Source organism: Equus asinus, chromosome 20 (assembly GCF_041296235.1).
Source record: "Equus asinus isolate D_3611 breed Donkey chromosome 20, EquAss-T2T_v2, whole genome shotgun sequence".
In the NCBI taxonomy this organism is placed as follows: domain Eukaryota; kingdom Metazoa; phylum Chordata; class Mammalia; order Perissodactyla; family Equidae; genus Equus; species Equus asinus.
This window is the reverse complement of record NC_091809.1, coordinates 49919169-49938223: the sequence shown is the minus strand read 5'-3', so window position 1 is coordinate 49938223 and position 19055 is coordinate 49919169. Positions and strand designations below refer to the sequence as shown.

Sequence of the window (19055 nt, the reverse complement as noted above, 5' to 3'; positions counted from 1 at the left end):
TAACCGTTTCCATGCCTGGATGGCTGTGTGGTGACGGAGCTGAGTGTGTGTGCCTAGATGTGTGCCTGGGGTCTGGGGGGTGGAGGAGAGACCCCCACACGCGCACAGGGGTTGTCTCTGGGACGTGCGATTTCAGGGGATGGTTGTCTGCTTGCTTTTGCATCCCCGCAGTGTCAGAATTTTCTGGAGTGGTTGCTGGCTGTGGCATGGTGGGAAACTGGTTGAACCTGGGTTTGAATTCATCCTCTGCCTCCTAGAAGCTCTGTGGCTCTGGCAAGATACCGATCCACCCGCTTCCTCTTCTGAGAGAGGAAGTTAGTAACATCAACTTCACAGTGTTGCCATGATATTGTTCGTAGGATGGTGCATACAGAGTATAGGACCTAGTCCAGCGTCAGGCACGTGCTATGGTCTCAGCTTATAATGTTTGAAGGGAGGTGCATGTTTCTTTGTTTCTCATTGTAAACTTGTTTTAAAAAATTGAAAAGAATGGCATAGTCTTTTTTTCCGTTTCTATTGAGGCCATTTTTTCCTCATCATAGCCTTGGAATCATTAAAGAGAAGCTACTTCTTCTTCTTCCTCTTCTTTTTTTTTTTTCTGGGCCTGGGAGTAATGTTTCTAAATGTGATTTTTTGCAGAGAACAGTAAGTAGTGTTTGACCTCATTCTTGAGGGAAACTTTCACCTGACTCTTTGAGATGTTTGTGACTTGTCTGGCAAATGGATGCCTTACTTTTGCTGCTGTTGCAGCTGTCGCCGTTTTAAAGGCCCCTGGTGACAGAGGAGTGAACTGCACTTTCGGGCAAAGCACACGGAGTCTTGCCCCAAAAGATGGGCCTGGGGGCAGGCAGGGGTCGGTCGGAGATGATGCTTCCTTCCGGAACTTTAAAACGAATCTGTCCATCTGTCTCTAGCATTTATGGCATCGTTGACAGTAGTTCAAGGAGAAATAAAAAGACGTTCTTATCTGATTGCGGAGTTGGGTGCAAAGAGAAAGGACAGGAGCGGTCAGCGAGTCGAGCTGCTGGACCTGGAGTTTTGGAGAATGGGACACTGGTCCCTTGCTGGGTGCACACACTTGGGGGAGGCAAGTTCTCACCTCCATTCAGCCCTCTTTTCCCTCTACATGAAAAGCTGCGCCTGTCTCAAATAAATAGCAGCTCTTGCTCCTGTTGGAGCCGATGAAAGCTGCTTCGAAGGCGTTCGTAGAGTAGGGATGGGAAGTGCTCAATGCGAAAGCTGAATCGTGACAGTTGTCCCCTGGATGCTCTGCTAAATTAAGGCTCCGCTAACATTTGTGAGTCTCCCCCCCTGCATACCCCCACCCCCGTCCCCTCGGCAGAAGGGATAAGGATGGTACCTAAAAACAATGTGAAGCGGCTGCTAAATCGAGTGACTCTAAAAACATTTTTCTTTCCTTGAAGTTGAGTGTGGAAAACCAGGGCCGGACTCGTGAGTGTCGCAGCCCCATTTAGGGCCCGTGTGCCTGGCCCCTTTCCTCCATTTCTAGCACAATGGTTTTCATTGCTACCTCTCCCCCTCCTTCCCCCCTTCATAATTATCCACTATTTTACTTTTTGTGTCCTGACAGCTACAAGAGGGGTTTTTGTTTTTTGAGCCGAGTAGCTGCTAAATATTCCCCAGCAGCCAATTCAGTGGGGTGGGGGGGGGGTGGGGGGGGCGGAGGGAATAGGCCAAACCTTGGCATCCCTTGCTGCAAAAGTGAAAAATATTTCTGTTTGCAGTTAATTTTAGTGGCAAGCAGATCATGTTAACTGGATGTAATTGCTTCCAGATATGGCCGAGGGTTTTGTGTGTTGAGATGAAGGGTCTGGTAAGTGCTTACTTCCTGTGTAAATTAGCCTATTCCATTCAGTCTTTCATTCTGGCCAGCCCTGGATTCTGTCATTCTCCCGTTTTTCCCCCCTCCCCAGCCTGCAGCCTGGTGTGAGAAGCAGCTTGCTCTGTCCTTCCAAGGGTAATTCTTTTGTCACTTGGAGCTGCTCACCTCTTGATGTGAGTTTGCCCTTAAAATACTGAGAAGAGTTTGAAGACATGCCACCTGGACCTGTTTGTCTCCACGCAAAGGCAGATCGGCAGAGCCCAGGAGCAGGTATCATCGCCCGGTCACGTGGATTGTGTCTCGGAGCCCAGAACTCCTGGTTCTCTGTGGATTTTTTCCCTCCCGCCCTCTGACCCCGACTCCCACCTTGGAAAATACCTTTTTCTGTCTTTCTGAACAAAGTACACGCTAGTTGGTCTGAAATCCCAGAAAAACGAAATGGCTGTTGCGAGGAGGAGAAGCTTGTGGTCACAGAAAGGAGTTATATTAGTCAGACACGAAGCCACCGCTCTTCTTTGCAAAGCGGGTTAGACCGACACACACACGTGCCCCTCCGTGCAAGAAAGAGAGAGGAAAAATCACCCGGAGAATCTTCTCCAAGTTGCTGCGGGTTTGCAGGGTTGGAACCAAGGAAAACGGTTAAGATTGATGTTCTCCTAAATTCCGATTTTGTCCTGTGGCCAGTCCCACATTCTCAGTGCTATTTGCATAAGAGGTTGCTGTTTATCTTCCTGTATCAACTCCACTGATAACCCCTGTGGTCTGTTTAACAGTCTATGAGGAGTAGATTACTTGATAAATGCCAGTTTTTCCAATATGCAAAGATAAACTGTTGGGGTCAGGGTGAGGGGTAGTGTGTTAGGAGGGAGGGACCAGGTTGGGGAGGCAGGAGGACCCTCTTTCAGATCGGGGTGATGTCTGGAAGCACCTGATGGCAGAAAACAGGTAGCTTGTAAAACACAGCAGCTGCATTTGTCACGCAGTTTATCAGCTTCTGCCCTCACCTACTTTTCTCCTCCTTCACGTGGACGTGCCGAGTCTCTGGGAACATTGTGTTGAGTGGGAAAGTGTGTGGGTAATCTCTGCTTCTTTAGTTCCTATCTTTTCCTCCCTCAACCCTCTCTCACTCCCACAACTTTTTGGCTGGTAAGTAACTTGTGCTCGCTAAAAATGTGTAAATCTGAAATCCTAAATGGGTGGACCTCACCACCTGCCGTGAATTTGCTTTTTCAAGCAGAGTGCCCCATTCTGGAAGAGGCTGGGTGAAAACTTCTGACCCCATCACCTAGTCAATAAGCTGTCTGAGAATCAAACAAAAAGAGTTTGGACTGGCTGCTAAAGCGAGGAACCCAACTGATAGCTTTGTTTTGATGTCCTTGTAATGTTTGCAGATCATGGAGGGTGCTATTTAGAGCAGGGGGTATCTCCTGGGACAGGCTTGCTGGGAAGTTGGAGCAGCCAGCACAAAGTCCGTGAGATGCTGAAGATAGGAAAGGTGGCCCAGGAATTGGGGGGTGGGGGACGGTTCCTCAAGGAAGAGGCTTTCTGGGAGGTGGTGGGGGGGGGCCTGTTTTCTGGGGCTGTAGAGTGCTGAGAAGAACACCAGCTTTAGAGGGAGGCATCCTGAGTGAAAACTGAGGTTCCAGAATTTGTTGTGTGCCTTGGACAACTTACTTAGCCTTTCTGAGCCGCTGTTTCCTTGCTCTGTAAGAAATTATGTGCCTGTGTGGATAAAATATGTGTGAAGTGCATAGGACAGCAAAGGTACTTTGTAAACAGGCACTGTTAAGCTATAGAACTAGGCGCTTAGGAGCCTGCTGTTTTGGCCCAGAGGAGAAAGTGTGGAAGGAACCAGTGAACTCTTTTGGGCACTGTGAAATTGATGACAGTACTAACCCTGTGCTAGCAGCCGGCAGATGAAATAATAGGTGAATAATGTAAGTACCCTGTGCATATAAAGGTGTCCATTTGTGAAGTGCTACTGCTGTTCTAAAGACGCCTGCTTAGCTAATAAGTGATCACTTAATCCTGCGATGTGGCCACGGCCCCACACATTTCGGAAACCTTTCCGAATCCTTTCCGAAGTCTGTGCCACATTCTTTTGCTTCGTCCTTTGGGAGGGTAGATTTGACTTTTGGAGATGGTCAAAATAATTCCGTGACCCATCTGGTGAATATAGTGAGTGATGACATTGGGTGACTGTGTGACTCTGAAGGTGGCTTCTGGAAAGAATGTGTAGGGAGGGCTTGTCAGCTCAGCCCCGGGGTGAATGTTGGCCTTGATTCTTAGGTGGGAGGTGGACCAGGCCCAGGGGCTGGTGATTTCCAGCCGCTGGGGCTGGAAGGAGTTGCTGACACTGATTGCCTGGGCCTGGGGCAGACTCCTCTTATTGCTGCAATGTTTTTGCATTTGTGGTTTAGCCTCCTGGGAATTTGGGGTCCTGAGAGGCACTTCTATCATTAAGAAATGTAGACCACCACAGTAGATGTAGTTTGGGGTCAGAAGGAATGGATTGAGTTCTGACATACAGACTCTTAAGGGAGTAGGCATGGAGGCCTGAGTTTGAATCCTGCCTCTGTCTCTTGGGAAGGCTGTAGAAGGTTCAAGGAGCTCGTGTGTTAAAATCTTAGCCTGGGGGCCGGTCCGGTGGCGCAGCAGTTATGTTCGCATGTTCCGCTTCTCGGCGGCTGGGGGTTCACTGGTTCAGATCCCGGGTGTGGACATGGCACCGCTTACCAAAAGCCATGCTGTGGTAGGCGTCCCACATATAAAGTAGAGGAAGATGGGCATGGATGTTAGCTCAGGGCCAGTCTTCCTCAGCAAAAAGAGGAGGATTGGCAGTAGTTAGCTCAGGGCTAATCTTCCTCCAAAAAAAAAAAAAAAATCCTAGCGGGGCACCTGGCACTCCTCAGTGTATATTGGTCCCCTTTTCTAACGACCTTACTTGTCCGGAACACCTGGAAAGAGAAGGAATGAATGTTTGCCTTCTTCTCCATGGGAACCACCACCGGGCATCCGTCGAGCTCAGATTCACCTTGGGATTGTCCGTCAGACCTGGATCTTTTGTGACCTGGCTGTGCAGAGGCCCAGGGCTCAGTCGCTCCGTCTCTTTCTGCATTATTTATAGTAAGCCATATTAGAACAGAGTGTTAAAGAGGAAGGATGAGTCACTCCATTGAAACCATTGATGACATAAATAAAAGCAAAATGCTTACTCTGTGTTTTGCACAGTATTTAAGGCCAGGTTGTGCTAATTTGAATGCTCCCAAACTGGATCTGTGAAAGTACACACATGTGGGAAAAAATTCAGGTTTAACTAGAGAGAAGTGATTTATTGAAAATCCATTTCAGTATCTCCTTTCTCTCTTTTGTTTATTTTAGATCCATATTCAAATCATGGTTGTCATCCTTCCTCACGAGGGGGACTGACTGGCTGATTCACCAGCTCAGGTTTGTTTATTTCTTTTTGGAGGGTTGAGGACTAGTGCAAAGAGGGAATCTCAGTGCCCTTGTCCTCATCCTTCTTCTGGCCACCTGTTGAGGAAGGCATTCATGCTCTCCACCCGCTTTGCAGGTGTGGGTTCTCAGGGTGGAAGCGTCCCTAAAATTGGTTATTTCAGCGTACTCATTTAGGGCAGAACAAGTGGCGGTCCAGAGAGGCTCTGTGATTTTCCCAAGGTCACACAGCAAGCTGGTGGCAAAAATCAGGACTAGAACCCATGTCTCTCGTTTGCTGCCTACTTTAATTCCTCCTTCACAAACTTGCGTGTGACTACCCAGGTCTGCTCCTCTCTTCCACCCAGGGGGAGGTAAGAATGGAATCTGACTTGAGAGCAGTTTCTAATCTTTGGCTATGAGGGGTGCTGGCTGGATGTTTGGCATGGTGACTTGCTTCTTGGGGTACTCATTAACCTCTCTGCTGCTGAGCCTGATTAGACTAATGTACGCTGAGTCCTTTAGATTTACAGGTGATGTACTGTGTTCGGGGTTTTAAGATACAAAGATTAGTAAGACATGGGACTGGCTCTTGAAGAGCTTATAATTTGAGCAGAGGAGTTAAAATACTTAAAATGTGTATGTTGATAACTATGATAGAAAGTAGAAAATGGAAAGATGATGGTAGACAGAAAAGCACAAGGAAATTCAGAGACGAAGTGCCTTCTACCTGGAGGATTCATTTTTAGTTAAAAAAATTGGTGAACACTCACTGTGTGCTGGACACGGGGAGGGCCTGGGGATTCAGTGGTGGGCGAGATGACAGAGCCTCTGCGCATCTGGGCTTTCCTGATGGGGGAGAGAGAGTTGGCTAGCAAGCCTACGAAAAACGGTGAGAGTGCGATTTGACAAGTGCTAGGATCCCGGAGGAAGTAACTTCCTTTGGCTGGAGTGATTCATATGGAATAGTGGGTTGGGGTCAGATGGAGGTGCCGTACATGCCTGGCCAGGGAGGAGAGGAGGCAGCATGGAGGAGTGGCGAGAACTCGGCAGGACCTGAGTGCTGACTCTCCTGCTGCCCCTTGCGAACTGGATGATCTTGGCCACACGCCTGAGGCACTGTGGACCGTGCTTTCCTCATCCCTAAAGTGGGGTTATTGTGTGGGATATCGTGTGGGATAGCCTGAGGATTTCAGATAATGCATCTAACACATCCTGTGCTGTGCCTGTAACAAGGTAGTTGCTCAATAAACGTAACAGCCGTTCATCTTTGGACTTTATTCTGGGGCATTCGGGAGCCTTGGAAGGTGTTTGAGAAGGACGGTGACATGATCAGAGCTCTCCACATTGATATGGTCCACTAACCATATCCCGCTGCCCCCAGCTCCTCCTCTACCTTCCAGAGTCAGTGTGAGAAGGAGTCTCGAGAGTGACCGTCAGCCCCTCTTCTTGTGTCTTCTACCTGGCGCTCCACCAAGATTTGAGGAAGTGACACGAAATGGACCCTTGCCACCTCTGCTCGTTGGCTGGAGGGTCTTGGAGAGGGAGGTGGACTGGGGACGGGGGCTTCAGCTGTCAGGATCAAAGGAAGTGACGCTATGAAGCTGGCCAGCCGGACTGTTACCCGTCTCTCTGCCTCTCTTTTAATAGAAACCCGAGCATCTGAATTCAGGCTAACCGTCCCGTACCCCCTTGCTCGCCTGATAGCAGGCGGATAGGCGGCTATCTGGCCCAGGCCAGTCTCGGCTGTGGTTGTAGCACTACGCAATGTCTGCAAACCGACAGTGGCACGGGGAGATAAGGCGGCGTTGTGTAACGAGGGGCATGGTCTGTTTGCCCGGGTGGCTCCTGGCCCCTGGTTAACTGCTAACCTCAACGGAGCCGCGGGCCCGTGCTTGGAAAGGCCGTTCTGGGGCCCCTCGCTGGTTCCACTGATGCCTTTCTGTGGTTGGATAAAGGAAGCTCATGTAGGCCGCCCACAGCACAGACCTGGGCTTGGGCTGTGGCTGTTAGGTTGTTTTGTTTTTCTCTTTTCTTTGTCTGTCTTAAAAAAAGAGAAGCTGAAAGGGGGACAGTCTTCCTTGGCACCTACCACCCATAACCCAAAACAAGGTAAACAGTTCCTCAGCTAAGGTAAAGTTGACAGGTGGTAGAGACCACCCCCTTCCCTGCCTGACACTCACTGGGACCCAGAGGCCAGCTTTAAGAAATTGCTTTTGGGGACTCTGGGTCCTGAGTAGAGACTCCTGTCCTGGAACCTCAGGACCATGCTAGCTTTCCCTGATGTCCCAGTGGCTGGGTTCAGGGAGCAGAGGCAGTTGATAGACAGGACTTGGTTTACCTTCTTCCTTCCATCTTCCCCCGATGCTCACTACCTTTCAGGATGAAGAGGTGAGTCCCAGTGCTGGGCCCCCTGCCCTTTTAGGGGCCACAGTATCCTGGCTTCTGCTGTTGCCCTCTTGTGATGGGCCATGGGCTGGAAAGGACTTTCGTGGCCAGATCCTGTCCTGAGGCTCTCATGTGCTCCGTGCCTCCTAGCCTCTCCTTTGACCAGGAGAGGGATGTTACTGTTCACTGAGCAGCTAATTCCATTTCTAGAAAGTTCTTAATGCCCCCCACTAATTCTGCTCTCTAGAATCCCAGAGACACTGGGCCCTAGCCTTTGAGATATTCTTACCTATTTAGGCAGTTGTTTCCCCTACACCATGATTTCAGTCCCTCTTGCCGTTCCAATAGCCCTCCTTTAGATACTTCCAGATTTGTAAATTTTTTTTTTTTTTATGAAGAAGATTAGCCCTGAGCTAACTGCTGCCAATCCTCCTCTTTTTGCTGAGGAAGACTGGCCCTGAGCTAACATCCATGCCCGTCTTCCTCTACTTTATATGTGGGACGTCTACCACAGCATGGCTTGCCAAGCAGTGCCATGTCCGCACCTGAGATCTGAACCGGTGAACCCTGGGCCGCCAAGAAGTGGAACGTGCGAACTTAACCGCTGCGCCACCGGACTGGCCCCAGATTTGTAAATTTTATATCACTGTTTGATCTGATCACATCAGGGTGATTATATGCGGTGACATAACCACGTGGGTTTGACCAATCTGGAGAAGAACCAGACTCTCACCTCTACTGTTTAAGATGTTATATTTCTGTTAATATGTCTTCTGAATGTCTCCCTTCTGTTGTTTTCGTTGCGTGCTCTGAGGTTATTTCCCTTGTTCTTGGCTGTCTGATTGTTCCCAGAGATTGTAGTGATTTTGGGGGGGAGGAGGGAAGTGGAGGGTGACAAGAAGCAGGAGTTGGGTGGCAGATGGTCCTTCTTTGGATATTAGCTTGAATGGATGGTCATTTGCAGGCTTGGAGGTTGCTCCCTGCCTGCTGCGGGGGCCTGGCTCAGGGATGGTCAGGGGAGGGAAGGTGGTGAGTTAAAAGATTCGGAGGCGGTAGCTTATATTGATTTTAGCTTATCTGACCCTTTAGCTTGAGGCTGCTCTTCCTTCAAAGTGTCTAACTAGCTGTAACTTAAAGCAACAGAAAAATGTATATCATCCCTTTCTTTGCATTAATTAGGGCTGGGAGATTCATTATTTAGAAGGATAAGAGCTCCTTAGGAGGGAGGCTTTTGAACTCGTCTAGAGATCTGTGGCCAGACTGCGTGAGTCCCAGGTAGCAGGTGGTGGCAGGGGCTTGATGAGAGGTGAGTGGTGGAAAGGAGTGATGCCAGGGTCAGGAAGGTGAGGCAGGGGAGCTTCACACAGAGCCCTGTGCAGCCAAGCCCGGATCCACTGCCTTTCTCCAAGAGGGGCCCCAAGTGAGCAAGCCTGGGAGCAGACTTCCTCACCCTGGATCTTCCGGGAATGTTGCTTTCTGGGTTTAAAATACAATGTTTAGATTAACAGCTGCTCAGACATCGGGTCTGGTTAACCAAGGGTTAAGTCCTACATCCCCTTTAGTCATAAAGCCAGTTACAGATCTGCCTACCATGGAGCCATGTGCCTTCCTGCCTCGGTAAGTGGAGTCTAGACGACCTACTGGAATGATCCGTGAGTGAGAACTATTGTCCGAATTCCAAAACCCTTCCATGAAGATCTCTGCGCTGAAGCTGTGGAGGTGTCGGCAGATGAACAGAGTGTGTAGTGGTGACGCTGCCCCCCGCCCCCGCCCCGGAATTCTTCAGAAGTTATGTTTTGGATGAAACCTCTGATTACAGGCTTTTTTATTTGCTGGTTTATTCTAGAATGGAGGCTGTGGTCCACAGTGAACAGTGCATTTTTCATCCCAACCCAGGGCATACACAAACATACCTCAAACCAAAGGGTCAGCGAAACTCTCTTTATCTTTACTATATGCTGTGGACTCTGATATTTTCTCTTCTGTTCTCTCTCTCCTATTCCATTTAAAAATGTTAATCAGGACCCTCTAATGGATTTACCACCTGTAGTTTGAAGAACATCTCAATACAGTGAGGACTTAGCTATCAGTATTCAATTAAAAAAATATGTATTGAGCACCTGCTGTGTACTAGCTGCTTGCAAAGTGCTATGGGGTAGTGCTGAGATATTAATAAATTCCCTTAAGAGCACACAGTGAACAGAAATGATAGCCATATATGTATATGACTGTGTATGTCTGTGTGTCAGACTGTGTGCTCAGTTATTACATAAGTGAGGTACTAGGTGAGCAGAGGAGAGGAGCTGAACGATTCTTAGTGAAGCTTCAGGTAGACTTCCTGGAGGAAGTGGCATTTAGCTAGTCCTTGGAGGATGGCTAGGCTTTGGACAAATGGAGATAGGAGCCGTCATTTCTAGCTAGGAGTTGAGCAAATGTGTGGCAATGTATGAGTGGGGGCGGGGGGCCCATACACAGGTGTTGGTGTTGGGGGATGGGCGTGGGATGGGATGGGAGGAGAGCAAGCAGGAAAAGTGGATTGGGGCCAGGTCATGGAACACTTTGAACGCTAGAGCAGTTCTGGGCATCTGCAAGGCTGAGTTGGTTGGAGGTTGCATAACTGAGATTTAGTAGAAGACAAACCTGGAGGAGGTGAGGCCATGCCAGACCCCTCTGTTGTCATCCAGCCGTCTCTGAGTGTGTGGGGCTGGGGGTGGGGATGGTGTCTGAGCTTTGCAGGCAGCCTGGGTTGGGTGCTTGCTCTTTTTCTGAAGTTCCTTCCCATCCTAACTCCTGCTCCCAGTCCACACCCCACTTTGGGGGAGAGAACCACCTTGTGGAGCCCCGTGGCCAGCGACATGGAATGCGGACACATTAGACTTGGTGCACACCTGTCCTTTTTCACATTCCCGCTCTCTGCTTTGCAAACATCACACAGCAGTGCAAACTCAGCCTGGGCCTCCGAGAAGTCAGGGCACTTACAGGAGAGCAGATTTGGAATGAAACTGCTTTTGTTTTTGGCATTCACTACTCCCCCCGCTTGACACCCCCGCCCCCCTGGATGGTCCTTCCCTTAGGAATAATAAGGGAATAGGTCCTTCTCCTGGTCTCCTGTCCCATCCAGCCTTCAAGCCCTACTCACATGAGGCCTCTTTGGCAAGCGTCGTCTCCCTGTCTCGGCCCTCTGGCTTCCTCCTCATTTGTCTGCGGCAGCATTTCTAGTGCCCACCATTTGATTATGAGCTCTGCTGCCTTAGTATTAAACTGCTTGAGCCTCTGGTCGCCCCACCTACAACGTGGGTTCTCTGAGGATAGCCATCGTGGTTTATCCATCCGTTCGCTCTCCCTACACTGCCTGCCACCATGCTGCACACGTCGTAAGTCCCTGGTAAGTCATAGCTAATTGAGCATTCACTGGGCGCTAAGCACTTCACTTGCGTTAACGCATTTCATCCTCACAACCACCCATGAGGTGGGTACTATTTCGAGGAATCCTTGGGTGCTTACAGATTTATTCTCTCCAACTTTGGATTTTAGTCCCATTTGCCCCAAGGAGTTCTGCAGTCCGTTGCCATCTGCTTTCATCAAGGTAACTATGTTGACGCAGTTCTTTCAAAGGTTGCTCGTGACCTCCTAATTCTCAAAAGCAGTCTGCCCTCCTGGACTCTAGCATTGCTCCCTTGCCCCCCTTCCCCGGTAGTTCCTAAAACTCCCTCCCTAGAGGCTGTGTGGACTGTACACGGAGCACTGTGGGATCTGTGTTTGAATCCCATTGCCTCTTTCTGAGTGTGCAACACTTTGGCCCCCATAGTCTGTTTCTTCATCTGCAAAATGCTGGTCGTTTGTCCTCTTCACAGGGACGGTGGTGGCTTGTCAGTGTGTTAGTTGATGCTGAATGTGACCCACTCACCCCATAAATGTAGGTGTTTTTTAAGAAGATGTCCTTGCCATTTCTCCTCTTTCTCTCCAGTGTCTTTCTCAGCAGTCTCATGGTTTCCGTGATCACTGCTTTGTGGATGACTTCCACATCTGACTATCTCGAGGGTTTTTTGGTCTTTCTTGTGTTGCACACATTCCTTTCCAGCTGGCTGCTGGGCACAACAGTTCTGCCAGAAACTAGAACTTGGTGTGCGTTGAGCTGAGGTCAACACAGTTCCTCTAGAATCTTCCCCTTCTGTGTCCTCACATTCTGCCAGAGGCTCTGCCTTCTTCTCCTACCTTGGTGTCGTCTGCGGCCCCTGCCTTTCCTTTGCCTTCCCTGTCTGTCATTTGCCTCTCCAGCCCTATCTCCCCACTCTCACTTAACCCGGTGATGGTTATCCTGGTCTCCTCCCCAGCCTTCCTGCCGTGGCCCCGACAGTGGCTTATCACCACATCCTCCTGAAGCAGAGCTCCACATTGCCTCCCTGCTCTGAAGCCCGCACTGGCTCTCTATTACCTATTCTAGAGGCTCAACTAGAAAATTCTTAGCTTGGTGTTCCAAACCATTGAGGATACTAGATTCTAGGCACGTTTCTGCTCTTTCTTCCTTTCTCAGCATAGGCCATGAGCTGTACACCGCTCAAGGGCAGGGACCATCTTTTTCGTGTCTGTGTTACAACCTTTTAGTCCGTCATCCAGCATATGACAGCTCGGTATGTGTTGCTGTTGAATCGAACTCCCATTCTTTCCTTCACTTGCCGTCTCCATCTCCATCTCCGCTCATCACCACAGGGCCAGGGCTTTCAAGCTCATGCAGAAATGCTCTCTCCTTCTCAGGGCCTTTCTTGAAGCATTCCTCCCCTTTGCTTCCAATCAGAAGTAACATGGCCCTCCTTGGAACTCCCATGCCCAAAGAGGTACAGGTAAAGCTTGATCTTTTATAATCGCTACTTCTGTTCATTTATTCCCAAGAAACCTTAAGTTTTTGGGGTAGGATCTGCGTCCTATTTAGTTACATAGCCATCCCTTCTCCACTGCTTCCTCTGCAGAGTCCAGCGAGGTACCCTGGACATCACAGGTGTGCTCTAAATTGTTGGCTTAATGAATTGGAGGTTGTCTGATGGATGGCGGTGTTCCTGTGAAGCAGGGGTGGGCTGAGCTTTCTGAAAACCTGCCATGTGGTACTCATGGGGTAACCCCCAGGGCACAGCTGGTAGTAAGGGGGCCCAGAAAGCAGACCCAGGCTCGGGTATTGTCAAAGCAGAACCATCTTCGCTTTGGAGCTTTTTCTTTTTCTGTCTTTTTTTTTGATCAGTGGAAAATTTGTCTTAATTGGCATCTTTATTATGGCAGGAATAAGCCAGGCAGGAGTGAAGGGCGGGGGTGTATGAATGCTGTGTGAAGGGAGGTGGCCAGGGGCCTGCACACACAATGCGGTATTGTGCAGGCACAGGTATTAATGTTCTACAGCCTGTGTTTACCCGCCAGGTGACAACGAGCAGGCTACCCAAGGCCAAGGACCACGAGCCCAGCAACTGGATTTTCCTTCCCCTTTCCTTGCTCTCCAGCACCCCCACCCAGCACCCCTACCCAGCACCCCCACCTGACTGGGCCACATCCCGCTGAGATACAGTCCTTGAGGAGAAGCCACCAGGGAGAGCTTTGCTGGGAGGGGCAGGGCTCAAAGGGTAAGCGTTCTCTGGTTCCACAGTCAGGGTTTTCCTGTGGATTAAGGGAACCTACGAGGAGCGGCTCCCGAGGGCAAGGATGTCTCATTTGCACCTACTCGCTTGGTTAGTGCGGTTACTACACCACTGTATTTATTTCCATGCCATCTCTTCAGGATAATTGAGAGCCCTTTGCGGGCAGGGACTGTGGCTTTTTCTTTCCTTTATCCCAGTGCCCAACCTGGCAGGTAACACAGGGTGATGAACCATGATGTGCTCCATGGGTTGAATTGTAGATGGTGCCTCTGATCCCCAAGACCCAGAGAGAGGATCTGCTCTCTCTAGGCTCCCAGACATCTTCCACTATCAACTTGGGGCTTGGATGGGAGCAGACAGAGCTCTAACCAGAGTTAGCTGGTGGGGAGGCAGAGGGGATGATGATTTGACTACAGTCCTAAAGGACCCACTGGGGACCCATCCTTTTGCATCCATGCTCGCCAAAGTACTGTGTGTTCTCCGCAGGGTGCGTGAATCTGGTACAGGTATGTGCTGGATCTGGAGATGAGAGGGGTAGGGAGGCTGGGCTGCTCCTCCCCCTTTCTCTCCTTTCGACTTTGCAGGTAAATCCCAAGGTGTTTGCAGTATAAAGGTTCAGGGGTTTTATAGACATCCAGATGGCAGGTGCGGGTCTGTAACTCCTCTTGGGGCCTCCCTGGGGCGGCCAGCCAGGCTCAGGGCAGGAAGTGGCTAATTCTGGGTCACTTGGCTGCTCTTGTTTGCTGCTGAGATTGTTCCTATAATCAAGATCTTAGGTCTGGAAGGGACATTAGGAGGTTATGTAGTTCAGCTCACAGCTTTCAGGCAAGAAAAGTGGCACTATTCTTCTCGTGCCCATTTCGTGGGCAAGTAACCGAGGCCCAGAGTGACAGGGTGCTGCCTCCAAGTCATCAAATGCTCCCTGTGCTCTTCTTGTCCCTCAGGTATCTGAGGCCTGAGAGGGTCAGGAAGAACATTCTTGCTTTTTTGCTAGGGGCCTAATGCAGGGAGGGTGGCATGAAGACGGGATGGTTTCTTGAGCCTTTGGGTTTCTCTGTGTTGAAGGCTTGCCTGGCTGGCCGTGGGAAGCTGTTAGTGGCTTGGGAAGCAAAGTAGGGATGCCTGGCCTAGCCGGAGAGTTCCTGGGCTCCCCTCCACCAGCCCCACATCACAGAAACACCTGGACTTCCTGGTGGTGAGAAGATAGTTTAGGAGGGCCTGTGCAGCTGAGGCCTCGTCTGGGGCTCGTCTGAGGTCTGTGTAAGAACTTCCCAATCTGTGACTTAGAGACCCAGCCTTCTTGTCCCTCAATCCTGGGAAACTCATTTTAAAACTTAAAAAAAAGGACTTCATTCTCTTCGATGCGATGTGGGCTGGCCCTGGGCTGTCCTTGAGAGAGGTCCAGACCCCTTCGGCTTTTCCGGCCAGGATACGGTGTGTGCCCTGTGGCTGCCGTGCCCTTTTCCCAAGATACTAATATCCCACCCAACCTCTCAGACTGTTTCTGCGCATTGTCTCTGTAGCATTATATGTTTGTGGGAAATTTAAGAAAAATGTCTATGGCCTTGTTGTTTCTGCTTATTTGTTTTCTCATCCAAGTTTCCCATTTCGTCCTGTCCCGACCCGTGCCCTGCCCTAAGGTGGTGTTAGTGAAAGTCACAGTGTAGTGGGGGATCACAGGGCCATCCGTCCTCCTCCCTGCCTGTGGAGAGGACAGACAATGGACATTTCATAAAGGCCCTTTCACCATATTCTCATGTCTTTCCCTGCCACCCCTAAGTCCAACTGAAGAGCTGATGCACATGGACTCTCAACCCCCAGCCCTGTGTGCAAACAGCTATAAATGCCAGGGCTAAGTGGTTATGGTGGGTGGCTGAGTGGCCCCGGGGGGTTTGGCCTGTGTTTTCTCTACATATGTGAGTGTAGTTGCTACTTTTGCACCACTTTGTGCCTTTCTTCTTTCCCTCCATCCCATCTTTCCTTCCTTTTTTTGTAAAGTGTGTGACTACCCCTAGTGTGATTTTGTCCCTATCTGCTTCTCCAGCCTGCTGGGACAGTGTCCTGTGGCCGTGATCAAGGGTGACTCCAGTCTCTCAGCCCACTCTCCTTCTCCTTGTCTTTGTCCAGTTGGCTGGACAAAGAGAACAAAACCAAGTGGCCGCCCCTCCCCCTCTCCTAACCCAGTCCAGCCATGGTGTTCTGAGATGGTTTTCCTGCAGCCGTTTAAACATGTGCTTAAATGCTTACAAGTCCCGAAGCTGACCAGACCTTCCTCATGGACACCCCTAAACCAGCCCAGACCTCATCCTTTTGTCTTCCTGCCCTGTGATGCCCCGTGGGCGCAGGGCGGTGGGGCTGAGCAGAGTGTCTGAAGCCGTGTGGACCAGGAGCTCCGTTACAGTAGAGGAGAAGGAGGTCCGAGGCTGGAGGGGCAGGTCAGCCAGGCCTCTTTTATTTACAGTACTCTCTTTCACGGCCCCAGTGAAACAGGAGCCCCGAGAGGCTCAGTGAAAGGGTACTGTGTTTGTGCATTCAGGCCTTCCAGGACTTGCTACAAAAGGTGGGGGCACCCGGAGCACTGAAGGGGCTTTTTGTCACTGGCAGTTTGGCTTGGGGTGGGAGAGAGGGCGAGAGGGCAGGGCTGCTGCTGGCATTGTGGGCATGTGTGTGTTGAGAGAGCTCTGAGCTGCTCCTTGAAACTAATTTTGTGATCTGGGCCTGGGGGAGGCATGCTGTCTTGATCCTCTTATTCTGTTGGAACAAATGATTCCTTTCTCACTAGTGTTTCTCCTGATGGCCCTGTCGTCCTCACATGAACTATGGTGGGGGGTAAAGAGGAGAGGGGACCCCACTCTCCTCCCCTCACTCTCCTCTCTCCAAAGAGCAGATTCATGGACAGTGATCAACTTCTGTGCGTTCTTTGATCCTTGGAGCTGCCATTCCCTGATTCCTCCTCTCGCCATGATATCTCCTTGAGCCTTAGTTTGCCCATCTCTAAAATGGTCAGAGCAGTGGCACGTACCTAATGTATGGGATCGTTGTAGGATGAGGTCAGATGACACGTGGGGTTGGCTTGCACAGTGTTCATTCCTTTCACGCTGACCAGGCCACAGTCTCTTTATGAGCCTGAGGAGCCAAATTGAGGACCCCATTTTGTAGTGCCCCCAGTCTTCATTCTACCCATCCCTGGATCTTGGGGTTCTTCATACTGGTCACCCTCTGGTCTGCATTATGTGTTAAAGGGACGAGAAGGTTTCCAGAAGAACATTCAAAGGATTAAAGTTTGAGGCTGTAGGATTATGAAAACACACATATACCATACCACACCCCAAAACTGCCCTTTAAAAGAAGATAAAAGACCAGCAGGGCCTGCCCTACATGGGTGAATTCTGACAGGCCCGACAGTGCATTCTTCACCGATCGACCTGCTCTGACTTCCAGTAGCTAAGTCCAGATGGGTGTTGAAGCCTCAAGTGTTTCTGCCTTTGCCCTTTCATTATATCTTTGAGACCATATTTTCAAGACCAAAAATCAGGGCCATAAGAGTAACCGTGGCACAGGCTGGTTAAATTCAAGCCTATGCTGGAGAGCGTTGGGCCATTTGGAAGTGCTGGGTGGTCCGTGCTGTGGGGAAGTGAACAGCTCATGGGTGGGAGTTACTGTCCCCCAGCTACAGAGGGGCCGGTCTTCCTTTCAGCCTTTTGTTCTTTGGCCCCCCTTTCTTCCTCCCCTATACTTACCACCACTGCTACTTCCAACGGGGCAGCCCCCTCTCTTGTCCTTGCCCATCTTCCAGAGAGGCAGATAGTAAACAGCGGGACAAGTAGAAGAAAAAGGACACCTGGAAGGAGATGAGTGAAAGGCCTGATAATGGTGGAGCATTGGCTTGAAATGTAGAATTAGAAAGAGCCTCAGAAAATGTCTTTACCTTGTACTCATCCCTCAGGCCATTTCTGTGTCCTGTTCCAGCAGCTGGAAGCAGCCAGAGCCCATAAAAAGATTGGAAAGACACAGTGAAGGAAGTTTTCCCTTTACACAGTACAGATTTCTCTGCTGTCTGGTTTCTCTGAAGAACTAGTCTGTAAGAAAAATGGGGAGCCTTATTTCTACTGCTTAACCCATGTCATTTTCTAGAGGGTTTACAGAAAAGACATCACACTAGCTCTTTGGGACAATACATCATACACAAGGATTGGTTCTGGATGGTTCTTGCATTATCAAGAGCCACTTTTTCTTTCTGTGCTAGTATGTTTGGAATAGTGATGTCATTGGTTCAGACTTTTAAGTCCTTCTCTGGTTAAACTCTTCAATACAGGCCCTTAAAAATATTTTCTTTGGGCTCTTCAGTAAAACAAAACCAGATTAGTTCACTGATAGTCTGAGGTGTTGGTTCATTCACACATTGGGATATAGGAACAAGCCACCTGGAAAAGTTTATTCTCCTCGTTGGTGAGGGCATGGGCCACACCGTGGATTGCAATGCTGTGGTGTTTGGGCACCTAGCTTCTGGGGGTCAGTGGGAAACTTGGGCATGCAGACAGTGGGAAGGAGGTGATCGCCTCCAGAGAGAGGCATTGTTGCTCAGGAAGTTTCTGTGTGGGCTCAAGCATGGCTGCTGGTAGTCCATACGGTGCTTTCGTGTGAATTAGAAAAGGCGCCTCTTCCTGTGGGAGGATGTGGCTCCTGCCAGCTCCATGAGCAGGGCTCGATTTAAACCTGCTTGCCTCTCAATCAGGTACACAAGGTCCCTGACCCAATGGGGCCTCAGTGGTTGGAGTGGTCCTGGAATGAAGGCTGTTCTGGTGAGATGTTTTGAGTCATCAGCTCATGGAGTGTCTGTGGGTGGAAGCAAGAGTTTCCAGAGGCCAAGGCCTCCGGGGATCTATTCCACTGATCCTCAGCCAGCCTGTGTGCTCCGTGAGCCCCGAGCCAGCCAGGACACCATACCCCCCCCCCCCCCCCCCCCCGCAGCGGGCTGCAGACCCCCCAGCTCAACTCCACAGAAGCAGGGGGCCCTTTCTGCACATCCTGGCATCCGTAAAGCTGCCAGAAACATCAGATGGGGTTTATGGCATCCTTTTAGCATGACTGTCTCTTGTGCAAGGCCAAGAAAAACAACACGAAGGGGGAAGAGCCACGAAGAAGGATGACGTATCCGCACGCACTCCGCAGTCACTGTCACTGTGTCTTGAGAGTGAAGCTTAGAAAAGCACAGCATCTTACACAAACAATTTCTTCTATATTGATATGGAGCAGGGAGAACGAGACCTGTTCACAAGGCAGAAGTCAGCCCTTTGCAAGAGGATCCCATTCTCCCACCCCTTGTCTCATAGTTTCCTCACCGTGGCTGGGTCTTCTTAAAGCCACTGCCAGGCCTAGCCCTCTGGAGAGAGAGAAGCTCCAGGTCCCTTTAGCCTGACACACTTGGGTGCTGTGTTGACAAGACTGAAGCGCCCACGGTAAGTAGACCAGGGCCTGAGAATAATTTCCATTTAACTAATTATTATTCTTACTCCAATAGATTTGAAATCTATTTAACTTTTCAGGGTCCCATAGCCTTTTAAATGTTTCCACTGTATCCTCTCTGATAGGTTACCTTTTCTCTCCCTGTAGGCTATAATTAGTGTCCTTTACACAAAATTGGCTTAGAATTGGATTTAGAGAAGATAAGAATCAAATTACCAGTATTTATCTTGTAAATTCCAAAAGATCTACTTAAGACACTGTATTAAAAAAAAAAAGGGAGTTTAAAAGAAAAGTTTGTTCCA

At 49.8% G+C, this 19055-nt stretch overlaps 1 protein-coding gene across 5 annotated transcripts in view; it reads left to right on the top strand.

Moving 5' to 3' along the window:
- Positions 1 to 19055, top strand: part of ZBTB16 (zinc finger and BTB domain containing 16) — a 183941-nt gene that overhangs the window by 13965 nt on the left and 150921 nt on the right. For 2 of the 5 annotated variants that reach the window (XM_044753322.2, XM_044753323.2), the window contains exon 3: positions 5225 to 5293. The exons of the other annotated variants lie outside the window; for them this stretch is intronic. In XM_044753322.2, coding sequence (XP_044609257.2) covers positions 5225 to 5293 — 69 coding nt within the window. The remainder of the gene's footprint in view (positions 1 to 5224; positions 5294 to 19055) is intronic. 5 annotated transcript variants of the gene reach the window in all.